The sequence below is a fragment of the Trichomycterus rosablanca genome, chromosome 1 (assembly GCF_030014385.1).
Source record: "Trichomycterus rosablanca isolate fTriRos1 chromosome 1, fTriRos1.hap1, whole genome shotgun sequence".
Taxonomy (NCBI): domain Eukaryota; kingdom Metazoa; phylum Chordata; class Actinopteri; order Siluriformes; family Trichomycteridae; genus Trichomycterus; species Trichomycterus rosablanca.
This window is the reverse complement of record NC_085988.1, coordinates 79,097,846-79,118,916: the sequence shown is the minus strand read 5'-3', so window position 1 is coordinate 79,118,916 and position 21,071 is coordinate 79,097,846. Positions and strand designations below refer to the sequence as shown.

The 21,071-nt window shown below is 39.4% G+C and overlaps 1 protein-coding gene across 1 annotated transcript in view; it reads left to right on the top strand.

The window, feature by feature from the left end:
* celsr1a (cadherin EGF LAG seven-pass G-type receptor 1a) overlaps positions 1–18,763 on the top strand; it is a 144,797-nt gene extending 126,034 nt beyond the window's left edge. The window contains exons 24-36 of the mRNA XM_062996463.1: positions 255–381; positions 5,356–5,556; positions 7,435–7,609; positions 8,851–8,963; positions 9,665–9,744; positions 10,081–10,207; positions 11,302–11,427; positions 11,847–11,983; positions 14,111–14,208; positions 14,296–14,445; positions 14,556–14,795; positions 15,393–15,642; positions 17,308–18,763. Of these exons, the coding sequence (XP_062852533.1) occupies positions 255–381; positions 5,356–5,556; positions 7,435–7,609; positions 8,851–8,963; positions 9,665–9,744; positions 10,081–10,207; positions 11,302–11,427; positions 11,847–11,983; positions 14,111–14,208; positions 14,296–14,445; positions 14,556–14,795; positions 15,393–15,642; positions 17,308–17,338 (1,855 nt within the window). The 3' untranslated portion in view covers positions 17,339–18,763. The remainder of the gene's footprint in view (positions 1–254; positions 382–5,355; positions 5,557–7,434; positions 7,610–8,850; positions 8,964–9,664; positions 9,745–10,080; positions 10,208–11,301; positions 11,428–11,846; positions 11,984–14,110; positions 14,209–14,295; positions 14,446–14,555; positions 14,796–15,392; positions 15,643–17,307) is intronic.
* The last annotated feature ends 2,308 nt before the right edge of the window (positions 18,764–21,071 follow it).

The following is a 21,071-nucleotide window of genomic DNA, read 5'->3' as shown; positions in this document are numbered from 1 at the left end:
CCCAACCAATTCTGTGGACGCAGAAGGAGGCGGGGGGGGGGGGGGGGGGGGGGGGGTGTCAAAACCTGTGCTGTTCTGTGTATTTTATCTTCCATTTATTCTGTCATTCAATTTATGAGTGTAATTTAATGACTGCCCTGAAATGTGACACTTCTCTTTGAAAATCTGTGAATTTCAGTGAAGTGATGGATTAAAACACACAGTACCTTCCTTCAACAATTAAACTTTCTCTGTTGTGTACGTCTGTGTTACAGAATCGGTGGGACCGGAGGCTGGTCCTCGAAGGGCTGTGAGCTCGTCTTTAGAAACAAAACTCACATAAGCTGCCAGTGCAACCACATGACCAGCTTCGCCGTGCTCATGGATATCTCCAAAAGAGAAGTATGGCTCATGGCTCTCTTCTGCATGCTTTGTTCTAGTTTCGTTTCAGCATCCACACAGTTTCCCGACAATTATAATTCTTTGGCGTTGGGCTCATGAATGCCTGTTGCTGCATTAATTATTCATTCTAGTTAGCTATTTTAAATCTTTAAAAAATAGAAACGAGTTGGCAGGAGATGAAACCAGTCAGATCACTTATTGTGGGGTTGTTATGTGATCAGTATTGGGAATGGGTGGCACAGTGGCTCGGTTGATAGCACGGTCACCTCACAGCATGAAGGATTTGGGTTTGATTCCCAGGTGGAGCGGTCCAAGTCAAGTCAACTTTATTTATATAGCGCTTTTTACAATATACATTGTCTCAAAGCAACTTTACAAAATCCAGGACCAACAGATACAAAAACCCCTGTTGAGCAAGCCGAGGGCGACTGTGGCAAGGAAAAACTCCCTGAAAATTACAGGAAGAAACCTTGAGAGGAACCAGACTCAGCAGGGCCCATCCTTCTTGGGTGGTCTGGAGGATACTTTAAATAAATACACGATTTACACAGAGCATACAAACACAGAATTAAATGATCTAAAAGTTATAACTGGTAATAAATAGATAAATAAACAATTAAATAATAATAGAGTTGTTATCCACTCTAGTCTTCAATAAAGTCTGTAGTGATTTCTTGTCATTGCAATTACTTCAGACCCGTCACATCTGACAGGAGCAGCATCGTTGTCCCGGCAGTCTCGACTTTAATCCTTAACCTCGGCGGGTAAACAGGTTTCCATCAGAATGCCCTCGGGGTAAAACAACAGAGAATGTAGTTAATAATGTACAATGCTAGTTGACAAACAGTTTTACAGAGAGTTTTAGACTCCGGCAGCCCTAATTATTACAGCATAACTAAAAGGGAGAGCGAGCAGGTAACAAGGTCATGAAGGCTTTCACAGGACATCAGCGCCCATCTCCCCACCGTCATCAAACCTGAGTGATCGGACAAGAGAGGCAGGACGACAGCAACCCAACATCCCTGATCACCACAAGTTTCTATGACCAAGAACCCCCAAGCTCTGCGCCTTTGTCTATACTAATCAAAAGCCTGAGAAAATAAATATGTTTTCAGTCTAGACTTAAACATTGAGACTGTGTCCGAATCCCGAACAGAGGCAGGAAGATTATTCCAAAGTTGTGGAGCTTTGTAAGAAAACGCTCTTCCACCAGCTGTGGTCTTTTTAATTTTAGGAACTATAAGTAACCCTGCATCTTGTGAACGAAGTGGACGTGCTGGGTTGTAGTAATTAATAAACTCACTCAGATACTGTGGAGCCAGACCATGTAGCGCTTTATAAGTTAGTAAAAGTATTTTGTAATCAATGCGAAATTTAACTGGCAGCCAGTGTAGAGATGATAGAACAGGAGTAATATGGTCAAATTTTTTAGTTCTAGTTAGCACTCGAGCTGCTGCATTTTGAACTAACTGGAGTTTGTTTATGGATCTAACAGAGCATCCTGTTAGAAGAGCATTACAATAATCTAACAGAGAAGTTATAAACGCATGGATCAGTTTTTCAGCGTCATTAACAGATAGTATATTTCTTATTTTAGAAATGTTACGCAGATGATAGAAAGCAACTCTAGTAATATTATTAACGTGTGTATCAAATGAGAGATCTGAATCTATTGTGACGCCCAAGTTTTTTACATCTGGGCTGGGAGTAACAGAGAAAGTGTTTAGGTTTAGCACCAGGTTAGACAACTTGTCTCTTGCAGCTTTAGAGCCAACAAGTAAAACCTCAGTTTTATCTGAATTAAGTAAAAGAAAATTACATGACATCCAGTTTTTTATGTCGTTTACACAATCTTCAATCTTACTGATTGTGTCAGTATCATTTGGTTTGGCTGATATATACAGCTGTGTGTCATCTGCATAGCAGTGAAAGTTTATGCCATGTTTATGAATAATTTCACCTAGTGGAAGCATATAGAGTGTAAATAATAGCAGTCCCAGTACCGACCCCTGTGGAACACCACACTTGACTTTTGTAGTTTCCGAGCATTTATTATTTACATAAACGAATTGAGAGCGGTCAGTCAAATATGATTTGAACCAAGAGAGTGCGAGTCCTTTAACACCTACTGTATTTTCTAGCCTCTCCAGTAAAATGTTATGATCGACCGTATCAAACGCTGCACTAAGATCTAATAGAACAAGAAAAGAGACACATCCATTATCAGAAGACATTAACAACTCGTTAACTACTCTAATTAATGCGGTTTCGGTACTATGGTTGGGTCTAAATCCTGATTGAAATTTTTCATGAATACAATTTTCATTCAAATAAGAACATAGCTGTTTGGAAACGACTTTTTCTAATATCTTTGAGACAAAAGGAAGGTTTGAAATTGGCCTATAATTAGATAAAACATGTGGATCAAGATTAGGTTTTTTAATCAGGGGTTTAATAACAGCACTTTTAAACAATTTAGGTACATATCCAAGGCTAAGGGATGCATTGATTAATGTAAGCAGGGGCTCAATAGCTGGGAGTAAATCTTTAAGTAAACGAGTTGGAACAGGATCGAGTATACACGATGATGACTTCGATGATTTAATCAACACAGTTTGGGAGATTGGATTAAAGGAATTTAGTTGGATTAACTCGTTACTATTATCACCAATGCTGCTCGGAGTGAGTCCATACTTAACACTGGTAAGTGACACACTCTGACTCTGAAGTCGTATTTTTTCTATCTTGTCAATAAAGAATTTTAAAAAATCATCGCTGGTACAGTCAGGCGGTATATTAGATTCAGTTTCATTGGCGTTTTTAGTTAATTTGGACACTGTCTCAAAAAGGAATCTAGGATTGTTTTTATTTTTCTCTATTAGGGACGAAAAATATAAAGATTTAGCTTTTATAAGTGCATGTTTATACTCAGTTAGAGCATCTTTCCAAGCAATCTTATACACCTCCAGTGTAGTGTGACGCCACTTGCGTTCTAATTTTCGTGCTGCTTGTTTAAGTGCGCATGTGTGGTCATTGTACCAAGGAGCAAGTTTTTTCTCCCTAATCAGTTTAGTTTTAAGTGGGGCTACGTTATCCAAGGTTGCGCGCAATACAGTCTCTAAGTTTTGAGTTGCCTGATCTAGTTCTTTAGGTTCCGATGCTGATATATTTGGTAATTCTGGTAGGCAGTTTATGAACGCTGCTGCAGTTGCAGATGTAATAGTGCGCTTATATTTAAAACGATTTGGTTGCTGTACCTTATTGGACAGGGACACTTCATAAATTAGTAGAGAGTGATCAGAGATTAAGTCATTCTGTGGTACAATTTCCAGGTTGTCTATGTTTATACCATAAGTAAGTATTAAATCTAAGGTATGTTTACAGCGGTGAGTGGGTCCTGTTACATTTTGGGTGATGCCTAAGGATTCTAAAATAGAGTCAAACACAGTTTTTAGTGGATTACATTTATCCTCATAATGGATATTAAAGTCACCAACAATTAAAGCTTTCTTAGTTGATAAAACTAATTTAGAAAGAAAATCGGCAAATTCGTTAAGAAATTCTGAGTAAGGACCAGGAGGTCGATAAACAGTAACCAGCTTAAACATACTAGTTTTATCAGATGAACATTTATTGGCTATGTCAGAGATAAGAACTTCAAACGAGTTTGTTATGGGAGTTGATTTTACAGTGAGACCTATGTCCTTGTCATAAATTGTGGCTATTCCTCCACCACGACCGCTAAGACGTGGCTTATGTTCATAACTGTAACCCGGAGGAGATGCTTCATTTAAACTTAGATACTCATCAGGTCTAGCCCAGGTCTCAGTTAAACAACGTGCACTAAGACTATTATCTGTAATTATTTCATTTACAATTACTGTTTTGCATGCAAGTGACCTGATGTTTAGAAGTCCTAACTTTAGTTTAGCTTTACTATGGTTTTCATGATGCTCATTTAGATTAATTTAAATTAAGTTATTATGACATACTTTTTGATTTTGTTTTGGCTTACACCTGCCACGGTAAACAGACACTGTCTCAATGGTTTGTGGCCTAAGGAGTCCGGGTGACGTCCGATGGCGACTCGCAGACAGTTGGTTAGGCCTGTTAGTCTGCTGCCTGGTCTTGGCTCTGGATAGTCATTTAACACTATCTGCCGCTTTTTTGTATGGAGTTTGCATGTTCTCCCCATGTCTGTGTGGGTTTCCTCTGGTGTGTGTGTGTGTGCGCTCTATGACTGGAGACGTGTCCAGGGTAATTCCTGCCTTTTGCCCAATTCAATAAACCCACCGCAGGGCGGCATGGTGGCTCTGTGGGTAGCACTGTCGCCTCACAGCAAAAAGCTCCTGATTTGATTCCCAGGTGGGGCTTGTCCAGGTCCTTTTTGTATGGAGTTTGCATGTTCTCCCCATGTCTGTGTGAGTTTCCTCCAGGGTGTGTGTGTGTGTGTGTGTGCGCCCTGTAACTGGTGACGTGTCTGGAGTGTTTCCTGCCTTTTGCCCAATTCAATAAACCCACTGCAGGGCAGCATGGTGGCTCTGTGGGTAGCACTGTCACCTCACAGCAAGAAGTTCCTGGGTTTGATTCAGAGGTGGAGTGATCTGGGTCCTTTCTGTGTGAAGTTCTCCCCGTGTCTGCATGGGTTTCCTCCGGGAGCTCCGGTTTCCTTCCACAGTCCATAACCATCCATCCATAACCAGTCCTATCCGTAACTTATAATTACTAATAATTAATAATAATACCATTGTAAATTTTGATATACCAAAAAGAACAGTCAGTGTATTTTAAGTCATGATTAACTTACACTTTAGGAGTTATTGCTTGGATGTGGGTTCCACACACCCCAAGGGTCACTTCAAATCTCTGTGTTTTCTCCTCCACTGTTTTCTTCCACACACCCAAAAACAAATAAAAAATGGAAATTTTAATAAAAACAAATAAAATTAAACATTGAATTTTGTTTCCATTCAGCATGGAGATGTGTTGCCGTTGAAGATCGTCACTTACGCCACCGTCTCAGCCTCTTTGCTGGCTCTGCTGATCACATTCATACTGCTGGCCATTCTGCATAAACTCCGCTCCAACCTGCTCAGCATCCACAAGAACCTGGTGGCGGCGCTCTTCTTCTCTGAGCTTGTCTTCCTCATCGGGATCAACCAGACAGACAATCCAGTAAGAATCATTTTTCTCACTTGTCTCTCTCCTTTTTATTGGGTGGCATAGTGGCTCAGTGGGTAGCACTGTCACCTCACAGCAAGAAGGTCCTGGGTTTGATCCCCAGGTGGGGTGGTCCGGGTCCTTTCTGCAGTTTGCATGTTCTTCCTGTGTCTGCGTGGGTTTACTTCGGGAGCTTCGGTTCCCTCCCACAGTCCAAAGACGTTAAAGTGAGGTGAATTGGAGATACACAATGGTCTATGTCTGGGTTTGACATTAAACACTTGTGAACTGATGAATCTTGTGTAACCAGGAACTACTGTTTCTGTCATGACTGTAACCTAAGTGTAAAACATGACGTTAAAATCCTAATAAATAAATACTCTCCTTTTTATTGGTTTATACTGTGTACAGTAAATTGACAGTTTATTAGGGACACATACAGTACAAGCCCATTTCTAGGAATTCCAGAAGCTAATTTGTGCTACTGCACTTCCTGAAATTTTGTGTAATGTTTGTTAGTTTTGAGCATTATTTTATAGTCTGTTATGATTTTTTTGCAGTGATTGGGATGTTATGGGCAGTGTTGGGTTGTGTTGTGTCTCTGGTTGTTGACAGATAGCTGGAATTAAGCTGCACATTGAAAAAAAAAACAGCTTTTTAGACTTGTGTGATTCACCTCTGAATAGGACGGAGCCATTTTACTGGTACAGATACGAACCCTGTAATTACACATTTTTGTGCAAACCTATACGCATACACAGAAAATCTCTACATGCTCGCACACACCCACACACACACACACAGCAGATGGATTACAGTGTAGGAGCTGCAGTGTGTATAAAGGTATAAATGTCTGACTTGTTAGCCTCAGGTGATGCTAGCGTGTAAAATGGAAGCAGCTTAGACTGAATTAAAAGCTTTAATATACCACCAGACGTAGCTTTTGTTGGTATGATTATGTTCTGTGAACATGCAAATTCATTCCTGCTGTCTTCATAAATGCTGGCTTAGAGTTTTCATTTTTAGGGTTGTTTTTAAAGTCGTAGCATCATCGGCCCGCTCCTGAAGCACCTCATGATGTGAAAAGGCTCAAACCAGTTCAGAATTATCAGCATTTACTTTGTTAGTATGTCAACATGTTTACACACATTTAAGACATTAACCAATATAACAAAAGCTAGTGTGGCATAATGGAGTAAGGGCGCATTCACATGAGAAGGGGCAAAACCGCAAGCCTTGACTTTGCTCAGCGCTTGGCTTGAGCGGTGTGGCAAAACGTCATCAAAGTGCGAATATGAGTCGAATATACATTTGTGTGAAATAACTGTCAGATCCACTCTGAAAGTGTTAAAGTTTAGCTGTATTTTCTCTCACTGTTTCACTTTTAAACTTGTGTTAGAGCTTGAGGTTCTGAGAAATTGTGAAAATCAGCTTTTCCCAGAGAGTCTAAAACACTTATTAAAAAAGCTTAATGTGGTTTAATGTATTCAAAGAACGACACAGGAATACAAAACCTCTCTTAATTATTACTGATCATAAGTTCTCTCCACTAATGAAATTCCTTGCTCATTGTTTTAGTACAATAAGTTACATTAAGTTTTGTTCACGTTAAGCGTTGTTCGTACAGCCTGAGTCACTTTAACCACGTCATATCAAACAGTTAGTCTCATTGGAGGAGCCGTGCCTAAGTTCGAATCCCAGGCTGAACCTAGTCATAGGGGGACACATCAGTGCATCCTTTAATGCCGGTCCAAAACAGGGCTAAATAGAAAAGTTGTGTGTGGAAGGACCAATGCCAAAATCAAAAGCCAAAAAACGATCCTGCCTTCTCTTTAACCGAGCTCTACAGACAGTCTGCCCTTTCTCACTGTACCTTCTTTTTTGTCCCTGCAGTTCGTTTGCACAGTGATAGCGATCCTGCTGCACTTCTTCTACATGTGCACGTTTGCATGGATGTTCGTGGAGGGTCTGCACATTTACCGCATGCTCACCGAGATGCGCAACATCAACCACGGTCACATGCGCTTCTACTATGCCATTGGCTGGGGCATCCCTGCTATCATCACAGGTCAGTTACACACTCACACCAACACACACAAATAAATACACTGATGCACCTGATGCACAATCTTTTTAAATTACAGGTTAATAACATTTCATAATAATTGTTAACTTTTTTACAGTAACGTTGTAGTTGCTGATCTTTGGCTTGGTGTTACCTCCTGTACCTCCCCATAAATCTCCTCAATCCTAAACCGCTTCCCTTTATTATTTCTTTTTACACATTATAATGTAAAGACATAGAAGAACACATATAGTTCACTATATGTACTGTAAAACACCATTTAAGGTAGAAAAGCCATGTCTTAATATATTTTCTTTTATTTTCATGTTTGTAGGTACTGTTAGGTGATTATTTCTATATTATATGTGTAAAAATACTAAACCGTATTATTAAGGGAAAATAATTAAGGTATTTTCATGCTTTAATGGTGCATCAATAAATTGTGCTAGCCCATTACCACTGGGATCAAGCGTTTGGCATCTACATACAGACATGATTGTCTATGTCTTTGGAAGGCGTGGTGGATTGGTGTCTTGTCCGAGGTGTGTTACTGCATTATGTCCAGTGATTCTGGGGGAACCGGACCCACCACAACACAGAATAAACTGGCTGTACACTTTAGGATAGGATACAAACCATGTAAATGGGGCCATAATTCATACAATACTAAAACAAGAGCCCAGTACCTTAACCGTAAGTCACTGGTGCCCTTTTTGTAGCCCGTTTTGAATTGTATTAGTTTTGAAGTTTTGAATTTGTATTAGTAGCCATACTACGCTAAAGTGAGCTGTCCTGTTGAAAAGGCCATTGTTTGCTATATACAGTGTTAAGCTTCTTTAAATCATCGGAAGACAAATCATAAGATTGATAAATATACATACACAAACAGTCTCATATGCTAACATAATCTAAAAACACTCACCACTTTCCCCAACACACACTAACATACACACACAATACAGTGTTGGAACTTGTCTCTTCATTAATGGATGTATGATCTCTGTGGGAAAGCTGTTTCTTTATATATTTCTCTACCTGTATGTCTATCCCCCTGTCTAATTTCTCTCTCCACTTGGTTTGGCTGGGAGACTTCTTCTAAATTTATGGATAACTCAGGGTGTCACTTATCATGCTGGCAGCCACTCAAGCCAGAGCCTACTTAAAACGGGGTGCGGCTGTTTAATAGTGTGATAGTGTGATAGATTGTGTAATTGATATATGTGTGTATGTGTGTGTGTATGCAGGACTGGCTGTTGGGTTGGATCCACAGGGATATGGCAACCCAGATTTCTGCTGGCTCTCGGTTCACGATACGCTGATCTGGAGCTTCGCTGGACCCATCGCTGTAGTCGTCCTGGTCAGTGTCCTGCACCATAAAAAAGCAATAAGAATTTTCCCTCTATAGATAAGATATAGACAAGGATTCTTCTGATGTGTACTCATTTATTTATTATATTACATTGCAAATTGATTGTTACCATAGTAACAGCTGTCTCACGTCAGTTTATTTGCTTAACGAAATATATATCCCAGACCTAATGCTGTTCTTTTGGATGATAAAGTGTAAACAGTATGTTTGTTGGTAAACAAAGGAAAATGTATTCTCATTGATTACAAATTTATAACAGCGACCGTTACTGTAACGGCACACCCTGTCATGTCTTATTTTTACATATTGAGTTATACAGTTCATGGACAAAAGTATTGGGACACCCCTTCTAATTATTTAATTAATATGTTTTAGCCACTTTAGTTGCTAACAGGTATAATAAATCAATTATATGAGGGAAAATTATAACGTAATTTAGACATGTAAAACCAAAATAGAGCTCTTAATAATTTAGGGGATTAATTGAGACTAGTTTCCAGTTTTTAACTATAAAATGCACGTTTATAAATTATGTATTGTTTCAAGCAGTTTCTTTCGGTCCTTATTGAACTCTTGTTGTCATGATTGCTGTCATATCATAACGTGTTAATTTTTCGGAATGTGAAAAGTATTGATTGTTTATCAAGTGAATTCTGATTAACACTCATTTACATTCATTTGATCAACAGGTCAACATTGTGATCTTTGTGATGGCAGCCAAGGCTTCATGTGGACGCAGACGGAGAAGCATGCAGAAGTCTGGAGCAATGTTAGTTACTTCATACACATACACCATCAAACTCAAATGTAGTTTTATAGGCATGACAAAATATGGACATTCGTATTGCCAAAGCTTAGTTACATATTTAGTAAAAAAAAAAGTTAAATAAAAAAACAACAATAAAAATAATAGTAATATAAAATATACGATATATAAAACATACAGATATTTATATAAAATCTAAGAAAAACAGTGCAAATGGTAATAACATTTGAAGAAATAAAAATTAACAGTGACATGAACTAAATTTAGGCAGTAATAAGAACAAAAGTGTGTGTGTGGTACAGTGTTCTGATGACTGTGTTTGTGTTTGTGTGTGAGTAGTCCAGCGTTGCGAATGGCTTTCCTGCTCCTGTTGCTCATCAGCGCCACCTGGCTGTTGGGTCTAATGGCTGTTAACAGTGATGTCATGATCTTCCACTACCTGTTTGCCGGGTTCAGTTGTTTGCAGGTAAATATTCTACACCTACAACAAATTAAGTTTAACACTTAAAGAATGGTTGGGAGGCAGGTCTGTAAATGTTATACTTACACCAATTATAGCTAAACATTTATTTTTTAACTCATTTAATGAGTAAAGTCAAGTAAGTTTATGCAACAATTTTGGGTGACAGAACTTTATTGCCCTTTAACAACAATAGCCTCATGACTGTGCAAAATTAATGTTGACTGCTTGACTTTGATTATTTGAATACTTAAAGTAACAAAATATTCTATAGATTTTAATTTTTACAAACTTTTTTCTTTGGAACATGTATTTCCACAGAGGCATTGAGTACAGATATTACAACAATTAATTTCCTCCTAATAAAAAAACTACTTACATTACTCACAGCAAGAAGGGTCAGGGTGAATTTTCTCGTCCAAAAACATGCAGTCAGGCCAATTTGAGCTACTAAAAAGTGTGTGTGTGTGTGTGTGTGTGTACACCAACCAAGCATAACATTATGACCACTGACAGGTAAAGTGAATGACACTGATTATCTCTTCATCATGGCACCTGTTAGTGGGTGGGATATATTAGGCAGCAAGAGAACATTTTATCCTCAAAGTTGATGTTAGAAGCAGGAAAAATGGACAAACGTAAGAATTTGAGTGAGTTTGAAATGGGCTAAATTGTGATGGCTAGACGACTGGGTCAGAGCATCTCCAAAACTGCAGCTCTTGTGGGGTGTTCCCGGTCTGCAGTGGTCAGTATCTATCAAAAGTGGTCCAAAGAAGGAACAGTGGTAAACCGGTGACAGGGTCATGGGCGACTGAGGCTCATTGATGTACATGGGAAGCGAGGCCTGGCCCGTGTGGTCCGATCCAACAGATGAGCTACTGTAGCTCAAATTGCTCAAGAAGCAGGGGGACCAGCACAATATTAGGAAGGTGGTCATAATGTTATGCCTGATGGAGTGGTGACCTTTCCTGGGTGTTTCTTATCTTTCAGTCCAATGAGTTAGACCCACAGCAACCCTGACCATTATAAAACGGTGGTAAAACAGAAAGTGAATAAATGAATAAATGAAATAGTGATTTACATCATGTTATGCTTTTCAGGGAATCTTAATATTCCTCTTCCACTGCCTGTTGAATAAAGAAGTGAGAAAGAACCTGAAGTATGTGTTTACAGGAAAAAAACCAATACCAGATGAGTCGAGCACAACACGTGCTTCCCTGCTGACTGTAAGTTGAGAATGTTAATACATACAGAACTACAACTTTACGAGTCTTAATAAAAATATATAGTAAAGTCTAGATTATGTACCATGTACACACATTTATGTTGCTTACTTGCAGATGCTTGGTTTTTGGTCACTTTTTTATTATATTGGATCAATTTCGTCAGGTTTGGCTGCTGGTGTGTAAAGAATAAGTAATGCTAACTGAATTTGGCTGTATTTTATTTGCTTATCATTAGTACTTGTTCTTGACGTAGATAATGTCCATAGTCTGTTTTTCAGCCATTTTTGTAGCATTAGAAACCATATTTAATGTAATTTGCAACATATTGTTGATTTTATTTTAAAGATTAAAAGTTAAAGGTATTTTAGAATATTATTCCACTTTCTCCAATGGTGTATTTTCTTAATTGTTCTTTTCAGCGCTCTCTGAACTGTAACAACACATACACAGAGGACGGTACAATCTTCCGCTCGGCCATCGGAGAGTCCACTGTGTCTCTGGAGAGCACTGTCAGGTCAGCCAAGAGCCACAGTGGCTACCTCGCTTACCCTTACAGGTAACAGCCTGCAGCACGCATGGCCCTGCTACACCGTTACTTACTTCTTTCTTAATTTCTTTCTTTCTTTTATTTTATTAATCTCATTTATTATCTTTCATTTCTTAACTTAGCTTTTTTTCCATTAAAAACAATTCACCTTGTTTTGGTCTGTCTGTATGGCTTTAGTGCATGGCATTGGCTTAACTCATAATTTACATGATTTAATTATTGATTTCAAATCAAACATTTTTATGCCATTAAAAGAATGTATCTACAACCTTGCAGCATCTATTAAACCTTTCACCATTTAGCCAAAGTGTTGTCTTTGGCCAACACGTTCAAATACAGTAGACATCTAATCTATCAAGGAGCTGTCTGAGTTTGACGTAGACAGAGTGGGAGTACTTGGGAAAATTTGAAACTCTCCAGAACAAACTCAGACACGCAGCATGAGCGCCTCTAGCTAATATCATTCATCAGGTGTGTGAACTGAAGCCCTCCGCTACATCTACATACCTTAAACCCTAAAATTAACATTATGGATTACTGGAAATACAAGATTGTAAAACTATTTTATCATGCCTTCTGCAGCCAGCTTGAACCTCACACGTTCTCTTTGTTTCCTCCTGCAGTTTTAAATTTAATGTACATCCACTATGATGCAGAGCAAGCTGTGCCTCAATGTTTTAATTATTGTAATAAGGAGTAGCACATAAATGCAAAAGTAGTTGTGGTATAGAGAACAGTGAGTGCCTGGACACAAAGGTTTAGCTGATTTTAACTTAAGGATGTTACGTGTTACCACCATGTAACACTGATGAGTTTGTGTTCGGAAAAGTGTTTTCGGATCATTAAAAACTGCTGAGCATGAAGGTTTAAGTAACAAAAGTGGCAGATACAAAGGCAACTAGTTATTATTGCTATTTAGTTTTTGAGGGGTGGTTAGTGGGGATATTTGGGTATTTTGATAATCTGTTGTACACTGAGTAGTCGGATGGATGGATGAATGGAACACGGATGGATTTCATAAATAATAGCTGGGTAGATGATGAATGGTAGATGTAGTTGGGAGACTAGATTATTGAGTGGATAAAGGGTTAAATAGAGACATGGATGTAAGATCAAGTTTATGGATGGATGGGTGGATGGATGGGTGGATGGATGGATGGGTGGATGGATGGGTGGATGGATGGGTGGATAGACGGATGGAGGGATGGATGGATAGATGGATAGACAGAACGCTTATTTTAGAAATTAATGGCTAGACAGACGATGCATGGTTGTAGATGTAGTTGGGAGTGTAGGTTATTGAGTGGATAAAGGGTTAAGCAGAGACATGAATGTAAGACCAAGTTTATGGATGGATAAATGGAGGGATGGATGGATGGATGGATGGATAGATAGAACACTTCTTATATAATTGAATGGCTGGATAGATGATGCATGGTTTCGATTAGATTAGACTGGTTTAGAGATAGATAGAACACTTATTTTATTAATGAATGGCTGAATAGTTAATGCATGGTTATAGATGTAGCTGGAAGAGTAGATTATTTAGTGGATACAGGGTTAAATAGAGACATAAATGTAAGACCAAGTGTGATGAATGAATGGATGGCTGGATGATTGTGTGAGTGGAAAATCAGATTGGTAGATGGATGCTTGGATAGAGGACTGATTGGATAAATCGATTGATGGATGAATTGACTGATGGATGAATCAATGTATAGAATAGAGGAATGGGTGGAAGAGAGACTGAAATAGCAGGGAGGGGTGGTTGGCATAGATATTTCCAAATTTTGACAATCAGTTGTACAGTGAATAGTCAAAGGAATGGACAGATAAATGGAAGAATGTTTGGTTGGATGGATGGATGGATGTTTGGATGTATGGATAGATTTATGGATTAATGATTGAATAAGTGTGTAATCAGATGATACATTTTTAGTTAATTGGATGACTGAATGCATAATTTGAATGATGGCTGGGTAAACAGGTCACTAATTTCATAAATGGCTGGATGATTGAAGAAAATCAAAGAATGAACAGGCTGGATTGATTAGTGGATGCAATGTAGATAAAAGGAAAATATTTCAAAAGAACAAAGCTGCAATTTATCTTTTTCATCTCTTACTGTCCATACAGAGATGACCAGAAGCCCAGTGTCTCATCAGGAACGGCTAAAGGCGGACTCACAGACATTGACGGCTCCCTGTTCCACCGCAATGGCACTAAGGCAGATGGTACGAAATTTTACTTCCTCACTCACTCAAGACTCTGTATTCTTTTAAAAATCATACACACTTATTAATGTATTCTAATGTTGACAGACTCAGACTCGGACAGCGAGCTTTCTGTGGATGAGCACAGCAGCTCGTATGCCTCGTCCCATTCCTCAGACAGTGAGGACGATGACGATGACGTCCACATGAAGCCCAAGTGGAACAATGAAAGACAGCCACTACACAGCACACCAAAAGGTTCTAAACTTTAATACTAATTGAACCATTTTTTTTTAAAGTTTAACACAATTCTCTTTAAAATCTAACAGCAGAGTCATGATTGTTGTTTTTGTTTCTTAATGACCCAGTGGAGACAGTATCTAATCACATGAAGCCGTACTGGCCCTCAGAGATCACGACAGCCAGTGATAGCGAGGAAGCAGGAGGAACTGAGCGACTGCGGGTGGAGACAAAAGTGAATGTAGAGCTCCATCAGGAGAACAAGCTAAACCATGTGCAAGAACCTCCACAGGATAAAGTGCCTTGTAACAAAGATAATGGAAGCACCAACCAGACCAACAGCAATCACCACCCAGAACAGAGAAAAGGTGAGCAAGAAACCAGCAAGCACAATGTGAAACTATACTTGATTATTATTGACAAGTGCTTTACTGGGTTATTATGTTAGAGGTGAATGTAAATTGATTTGTTAAATTATGATGGAGGGAGGGAGGGAGGGAGGGAGGGATGGAGGGAGGGAGGGAGGGATGGATGGTGGGGTGGGGTAGATAAATTGATTGATCAGGGATTTGAGTCTTACATTTGCATGATTGAAAAGACTTGATAGTTTGTCTGATGGATGAAGGTACTTGGTCTTGCCAAGTTGCCACTGTTGGGCTGAGCAATGCCCTTAAGTTTCAATTGCTTACAACTGTAAGTCACTTTGGAAAAAGGCGGGTAAATGAGTTGATAACATTTAAGAATTGATGGATGAATAAACTGGATTGATGATGATATATGGGAGACTCTATTCAAATTTTAAATTGCCTAGTTGTTGACTGACTGGCTTACTTGCTGTATAATTGTATAGATTAGAGTGTATGTAAGTGAACGTAAAGATAAATATGTTGAATTCCGAGGTAAAAATCTCAGTAAATACTGACAAAATGTCTAAATTTACCCACTAAACTTTTCTTTCTCCACAGGCATCTTGAAAAATAAAATCACATATCCACCACCACTTACAGACAAGAACATGAAGAACAAACTGAGGGAGAAACTTTCGGACTACAACCCCCCTACGATTTCCTCACGGACCCCCTCAGTGACTTCAAACGATGGGGTGAACGGTAACAACGTCCTCATCAAACCCCCACACCGAGCTGTCCTTTCCAACAGAGAGACTCCCAATGGAGTGGCTCTAAATATTAATGGAGGCAACCAGTCAGACTCAGAGTGAGTAGTTACCTTCAAACACTAATATTTTGGTCATTCTGGTAATGTTTTTGGCACTTAAATGGATATTGAATTGACCATTTAAAATGCATATTGCTATAAATGTATGTAAGGCCAAATCCTAAACATTATACAGGGCACAAAGTATTACATTATATTAGTAAATCATCAGTGGTGTCATGGATGTGAATTAAGGTGTTGTTTTAGTGAAAACAATGACAGCTTCTACTGGAGCTGTTTTTCATGATAGAGATTAAAAAACAGACATTTAAACCTAGAACAACTTGCCAAAAGCCAGTAACCTTGAGATAACTGTGCTTTCAACCTATTAAAAAATGGAATGCATGCATACATACTGTATATACATATAAACATACACCGATCAACCATAACATTAAAACCACCTCCTTGTATCTACACTTACTGTCCATTTTATCAGCTTCACTTATCATATAGAAGCACTTTGTAGTTCTACAATTACTGACTGTAGTCCATCTATTTCTCTACATGCTTTGTTACCCCCCTTTCATGCTGTTCTTCAATGGTCAGGACTCTCCCAGGACCACTACAGAGCAGGTATTATTTAGGTGGTGGATCATTCAGACCACTGCAGTGACACTGACATGGTGGTGGTGTGTTAGTGTGTGTTGTGCTGGTATGAGTGGATCAGACACAGCAGCGCTGATGGAGGTTTTAAACACCTCACTGTCACTGCTGGACTGAGAATAGTCCACCAACCAAAAACATCCAGCCAACAGCGCCCCCTGGGCAGCGTTCTGTGACCACTGATGAAGGTCTAGAAGATGACCAACTCAAACAGCAGCAAAAGATGAGTGATCGTCTCTGACTTTACATCTACAAGGTGGACCAACTAGGTAGGATGGTCTAATAGAGTGGACAGTGAGTGGACACAGTATTTAAAAACTCCAGCAGCGCTGCTGTGTCTGATCCACTCATACCAGCACAACACACACTAACACACCACCACCATGTCAGTGTCACTGCAGTGCTGAGAATGATCCACCACCTAAATAATACCTGCTCTGTGGTGGTCCTGTGGGGGTCCTGACCATTGAAGAACAGCATGAAAGGGGGCTAACAAAGCATGCAGAGAAACAGATGGACTATAGTCAGTAATTGTAGAACTACAAAGTGCTCCTATATGGTAAGTGGGCTGATAAAATGGACAGTGAGTGTAGAAACAAGGAGGTGGTTTTAATGTTATGGCTGACTGGTATAAATTGGCTGACTTGAAGGTAAATGTGGCCTAGGGTTTCTCATGTAACCCCAGTGACTAAAATAATAATGACCTTAACAGTGTTCCAGTTCTTCTCTGCATGTAAACACACTCAACTTTATCAGTGCAGCTGATCTTTTATGTTTGTGTAAACATAAAAGCAGTGAAGTTAATGGTGAAATTTTGAAAGGAAATTAACACACATTTATTAAAGTGTATTTTGGCATACAGTTCACACTTGTACAAAATACACAGTTGTTTTCTTCTGCATCTTTTGCATGGATGTTGTTCTGTCTGTCTCGTGTCTTGCCTGAAAACTCACCTAACCAGCATGTCACCATTCCCTCTCTCTCTCTCTTATTTTTTCCTTCCTTTTTCTTTCCTCTCTTTTATTTCAGTGGCAGTAATGAAACCTCAATCTGATCCAGCAGGAAACCAGAGGAAGTTCTCCTTGCTTGAGGGCAGCATGACTGCCCTTGAAACGGAGTAGAAAGAAGTGGAGAGATGACGGGGATTTGTCACATGGACGTTCTGACTTCTCTTCACCTGTTCTTATGTCTTCACTCCAATGGAGCTCAGTATTACTGCAGGCTTCTGCCTGCACAAGATTAAAAAGGGAATGTATTGTGTTGGACTGCGCTCGAGGGGACACGGACCGTGCCAAACTACGTCCCCCATGATGATGAACTGTGTGCAAGTAAAGCACGCAGACTGGAAGTGAAGAACTATGATAATGGACGCTACTATTAGTACTTACCAGAACTCCATGAGTGGAACGACGCCTGACTCACACTGAAGTTGTGTGTGGTAAAAAAAAAAAAGAAAAAAAAAGACAATCTGAATTGCTAATACTTGCTGGATTTTCACCAAGTGCCCTACTGTGTCTGTCCTTCCAGAGGACCTTTTTATTGTGATTGTACTTGTAATTATCATGTAGATATTGGTAAAAAATTTGTATGTGGACTGTTATGTTACTTTCAGGCACATTTTTATAGTTTTTATAAAATGGGTTTTAAAGATTATCCTCAGCTGAATCATATCACTGTGATTTTAGATGTCAGGTTGCCCTGGTGCCTTATGGTACACACGTTTTATAACCCATCATTGCCACTGATATACATACTACAGATACAGAGCGCTGATCGTGTGCCCAGTAAATTATTGCTATTGAATATTAATTATTCTATTCTATTCTAATTATTAATAGACATAATAGAAAATGGTAATTTAACAAAACATAATCCAAACCAGAGTAATTTAAAACAATTTTTAATTTTAATGTTTTTAATTTTATTTAAATATGAAAAAACATTTTATAGTAATGATCTATGTAAAATGGTATTATTTTAAGTGTTATAAATATTAATAACCCCCAGCTAAAATATTGTGGTTCAAAACAATTCCCGGGATGTTCCCTCTGTCCGCTGTTTAGGTTGTTTCTTTTGATTTTTATGTGAATATTTTCCCTAATCTCTTTAAGCTCATCAGGCTCATAGTCAGAGATACAGCCTAGACATAACACCAATTTATCCTGTTCACTTTCTGCATGTTGTACCAATGTTGTACCCCCCCCCCCCCCCCCCCGTCAAGCCACTACAGTGTTTGAAAACAACAAAACAGTCCTGCTTGTGTTTCCATCCTTTTCCAAAAAACACTGGATATTTTTTTTGTAAAATATGTATATTTATTTTGTATAATTTTTAAACACTGGACAGCGATCGCAGCTATAAAATTAAAACCTCTGGAATTTTCTAGTTTCTGTGACTTGCTTTAATGTTTTTGTAGGAAAAATTATGTAAATATGAATGTGAATGTAAATTCAATTTCAGTGTAAAGAGAGACGGTGTGTGAAATGCCATGCTGTCAGACTGCTGATGAAATAAAAAAAGATGTTTTAGTAATGGGGTAGTCATACATTCACTCACTGTTAGTATTACTATTAATACTATTAGTACTGTAACTACGAGGGTTCTTCAAAAAGTTTCCGCACTTTTTTTAAACTTTATTAAGAATCTCAAAAATTCACTTTTCTGCACCTTCTGATGCATTTTCCCAGCATCATACCAACTTTTTAATGCAAAAAATGTTTTGGTTGAGCGTGTAGCCACTGATGCACCGCTGCATTCACATCATCATCACATGAAAATCTTCTTCCCCTTAAAGCTGCTTTGAGCGTCCAAAAAGGTGGAAATCAGATGGCGTGGCGCAGTGGGATATTCCGCTAGCACATCAGCACCGAGATTCTGAACTCCTCAGTTCAAAACTTAGTGTTGCCTCCGGTTGGCTGGGTGCCATCTGGCGGGCATAATTGGCAGTGCCTGCAGCAGATACTAATTGGCCACCATATCTGCAGGGTGGGGGCCGGACTATGTGTGGGTGGCAGTTAAAAAGTGCCGAAACTTTTTAAAGAACCCTCGTACAATTCTCTATCAGAGTTGCTGTGGGTCCGGATTTTAAGAAACCTGAATGAAAAGTGGGTGTCACGGTAGCAAAGTGGGTAGTGTTGCCAGTAAGAAAGGCTGGGTTTGATCCTTTCTGTGTGGAGTTAGCATGTTCTCCTTGTGTCCGTGTGGGTTTTTTCCAGGTGCTCCATTTCAGGCTACTACAAAAAGTGTGTGTGTGTGTGCCTTTTGGCCAATTAATCAGACCCACCATGACCCCGACCAAGATAAATTGCTGGTTAAACAGACTGAATGAATAGTATTGCACCTGTTCATCCCAGTTCATTACACACGTGCTTCCTCTTAGGGACTTTTAGAGTTGCTAGTGTGCCTAGTAGCATGAGTTTTAGAAGCCGGCAGGAAACCAGAGTATTTACGACTTCTGCTGGCTGATTGATGGTGCCTGCGCAGAGTTGGGGAATAATTACATTTCTACATTTTCAGCATTTAGCAGACGCTTTTATCCAAAGCGACATACATTATACAATAATGCATCGATAAGGGTGTGGCTATCTGTGCACAAGGCTGATGAACTCGCCTCGTGTAGGTGAAAAGAGGCAGTCGGTACTGCACATGTGTTGCAAAGCTCCTCAGTCAGCAGTGGAGGGTTGTATCGGTAGAGGTGAAGCGTAACGCAATCAGGGTAATTGGATACAACAAGATTAGGGGAGAAAATTGGAAAAAAAAAACTCAAACCCTGAAAACTCCTCAACATCTCAATTGTGCAGAACTTTATATCGGTTGGCGCAGTGCTAAAATAAGCTAACCCACTGCTGCTGGCATCCAGGGTTTGAATCATCAGTGGTACAGTGGTCTGGTTGGGCCTTTACATACAAACATGATAAGCTATGTGTGAAGACGCATGGCAGAAAATTGGAGTAAAAGAAAATTAAAAGTGTTACTTGTGGATGTGACTAAAAAAACATGTCTAATGTACGTGATGTGGTATCTGAAAGGGTTAACGTAGAAATCTGGTTAATTTTAAAAGGTTCACAAACTTCTCTTGTTATTGTAGCTGTACTGGCAGTAAAACACGGTGAATGAAGGCGCTCTGCCTGTCAGCCTTGGTTTGATTGTTTCTGTAGGAGTGTTTTAACAGGGTCGGGCACCTGCTGTAAGTCATCCTGATAGGTAATAGATAGCAGAAGGCTACAATAACTAAAGCCACATGATAAAGAGATCTTCATCTTCGACTCTCCCACATGAAGCTTAATGTTCCTCCTCCAGCTCTGATACAAAGCTAATCTCTCTGTCAATCTTCTTACCTCTATATATGCCATGGAATGGGAATTCAGACATGCCAGATTATCCTGGCAGCTCTTTTCCTGCCCTACTTCAAAGTGTGAGGCAAAGAAAAGGATTGGAAGGTACGAGGAAGAAGAAAAAGCTAATAAACAAAAAACAGGCATATTTTATCAGGCATATAAAAAATCCATAATGGCCTCAGACGGATAATGGTTGTAAACGTGCATTCCAGAGCTGATACAAAAGCCACAGATCAGGCGACGAAGGAAAGGCTGGCAGTTGGACGGGGGTGCAGGCCTCAATTCTGCTGTGGTGTAAGAGTAGATGGGTGGGTAGAATTTCAGCAGGCTTAAGAGATGTCAGTCAGCCTGATAACAATAGATTTCCTTCATCTAAAGAGCAGTGGGAAAAAGCTTCACCAACCTGTTACCACTCGAACAGTACCGGGAGAAAAATATTGCCCAGAGTGCTACAGGAATCAACAGGCTACCGAAAGCCCAAAGGAT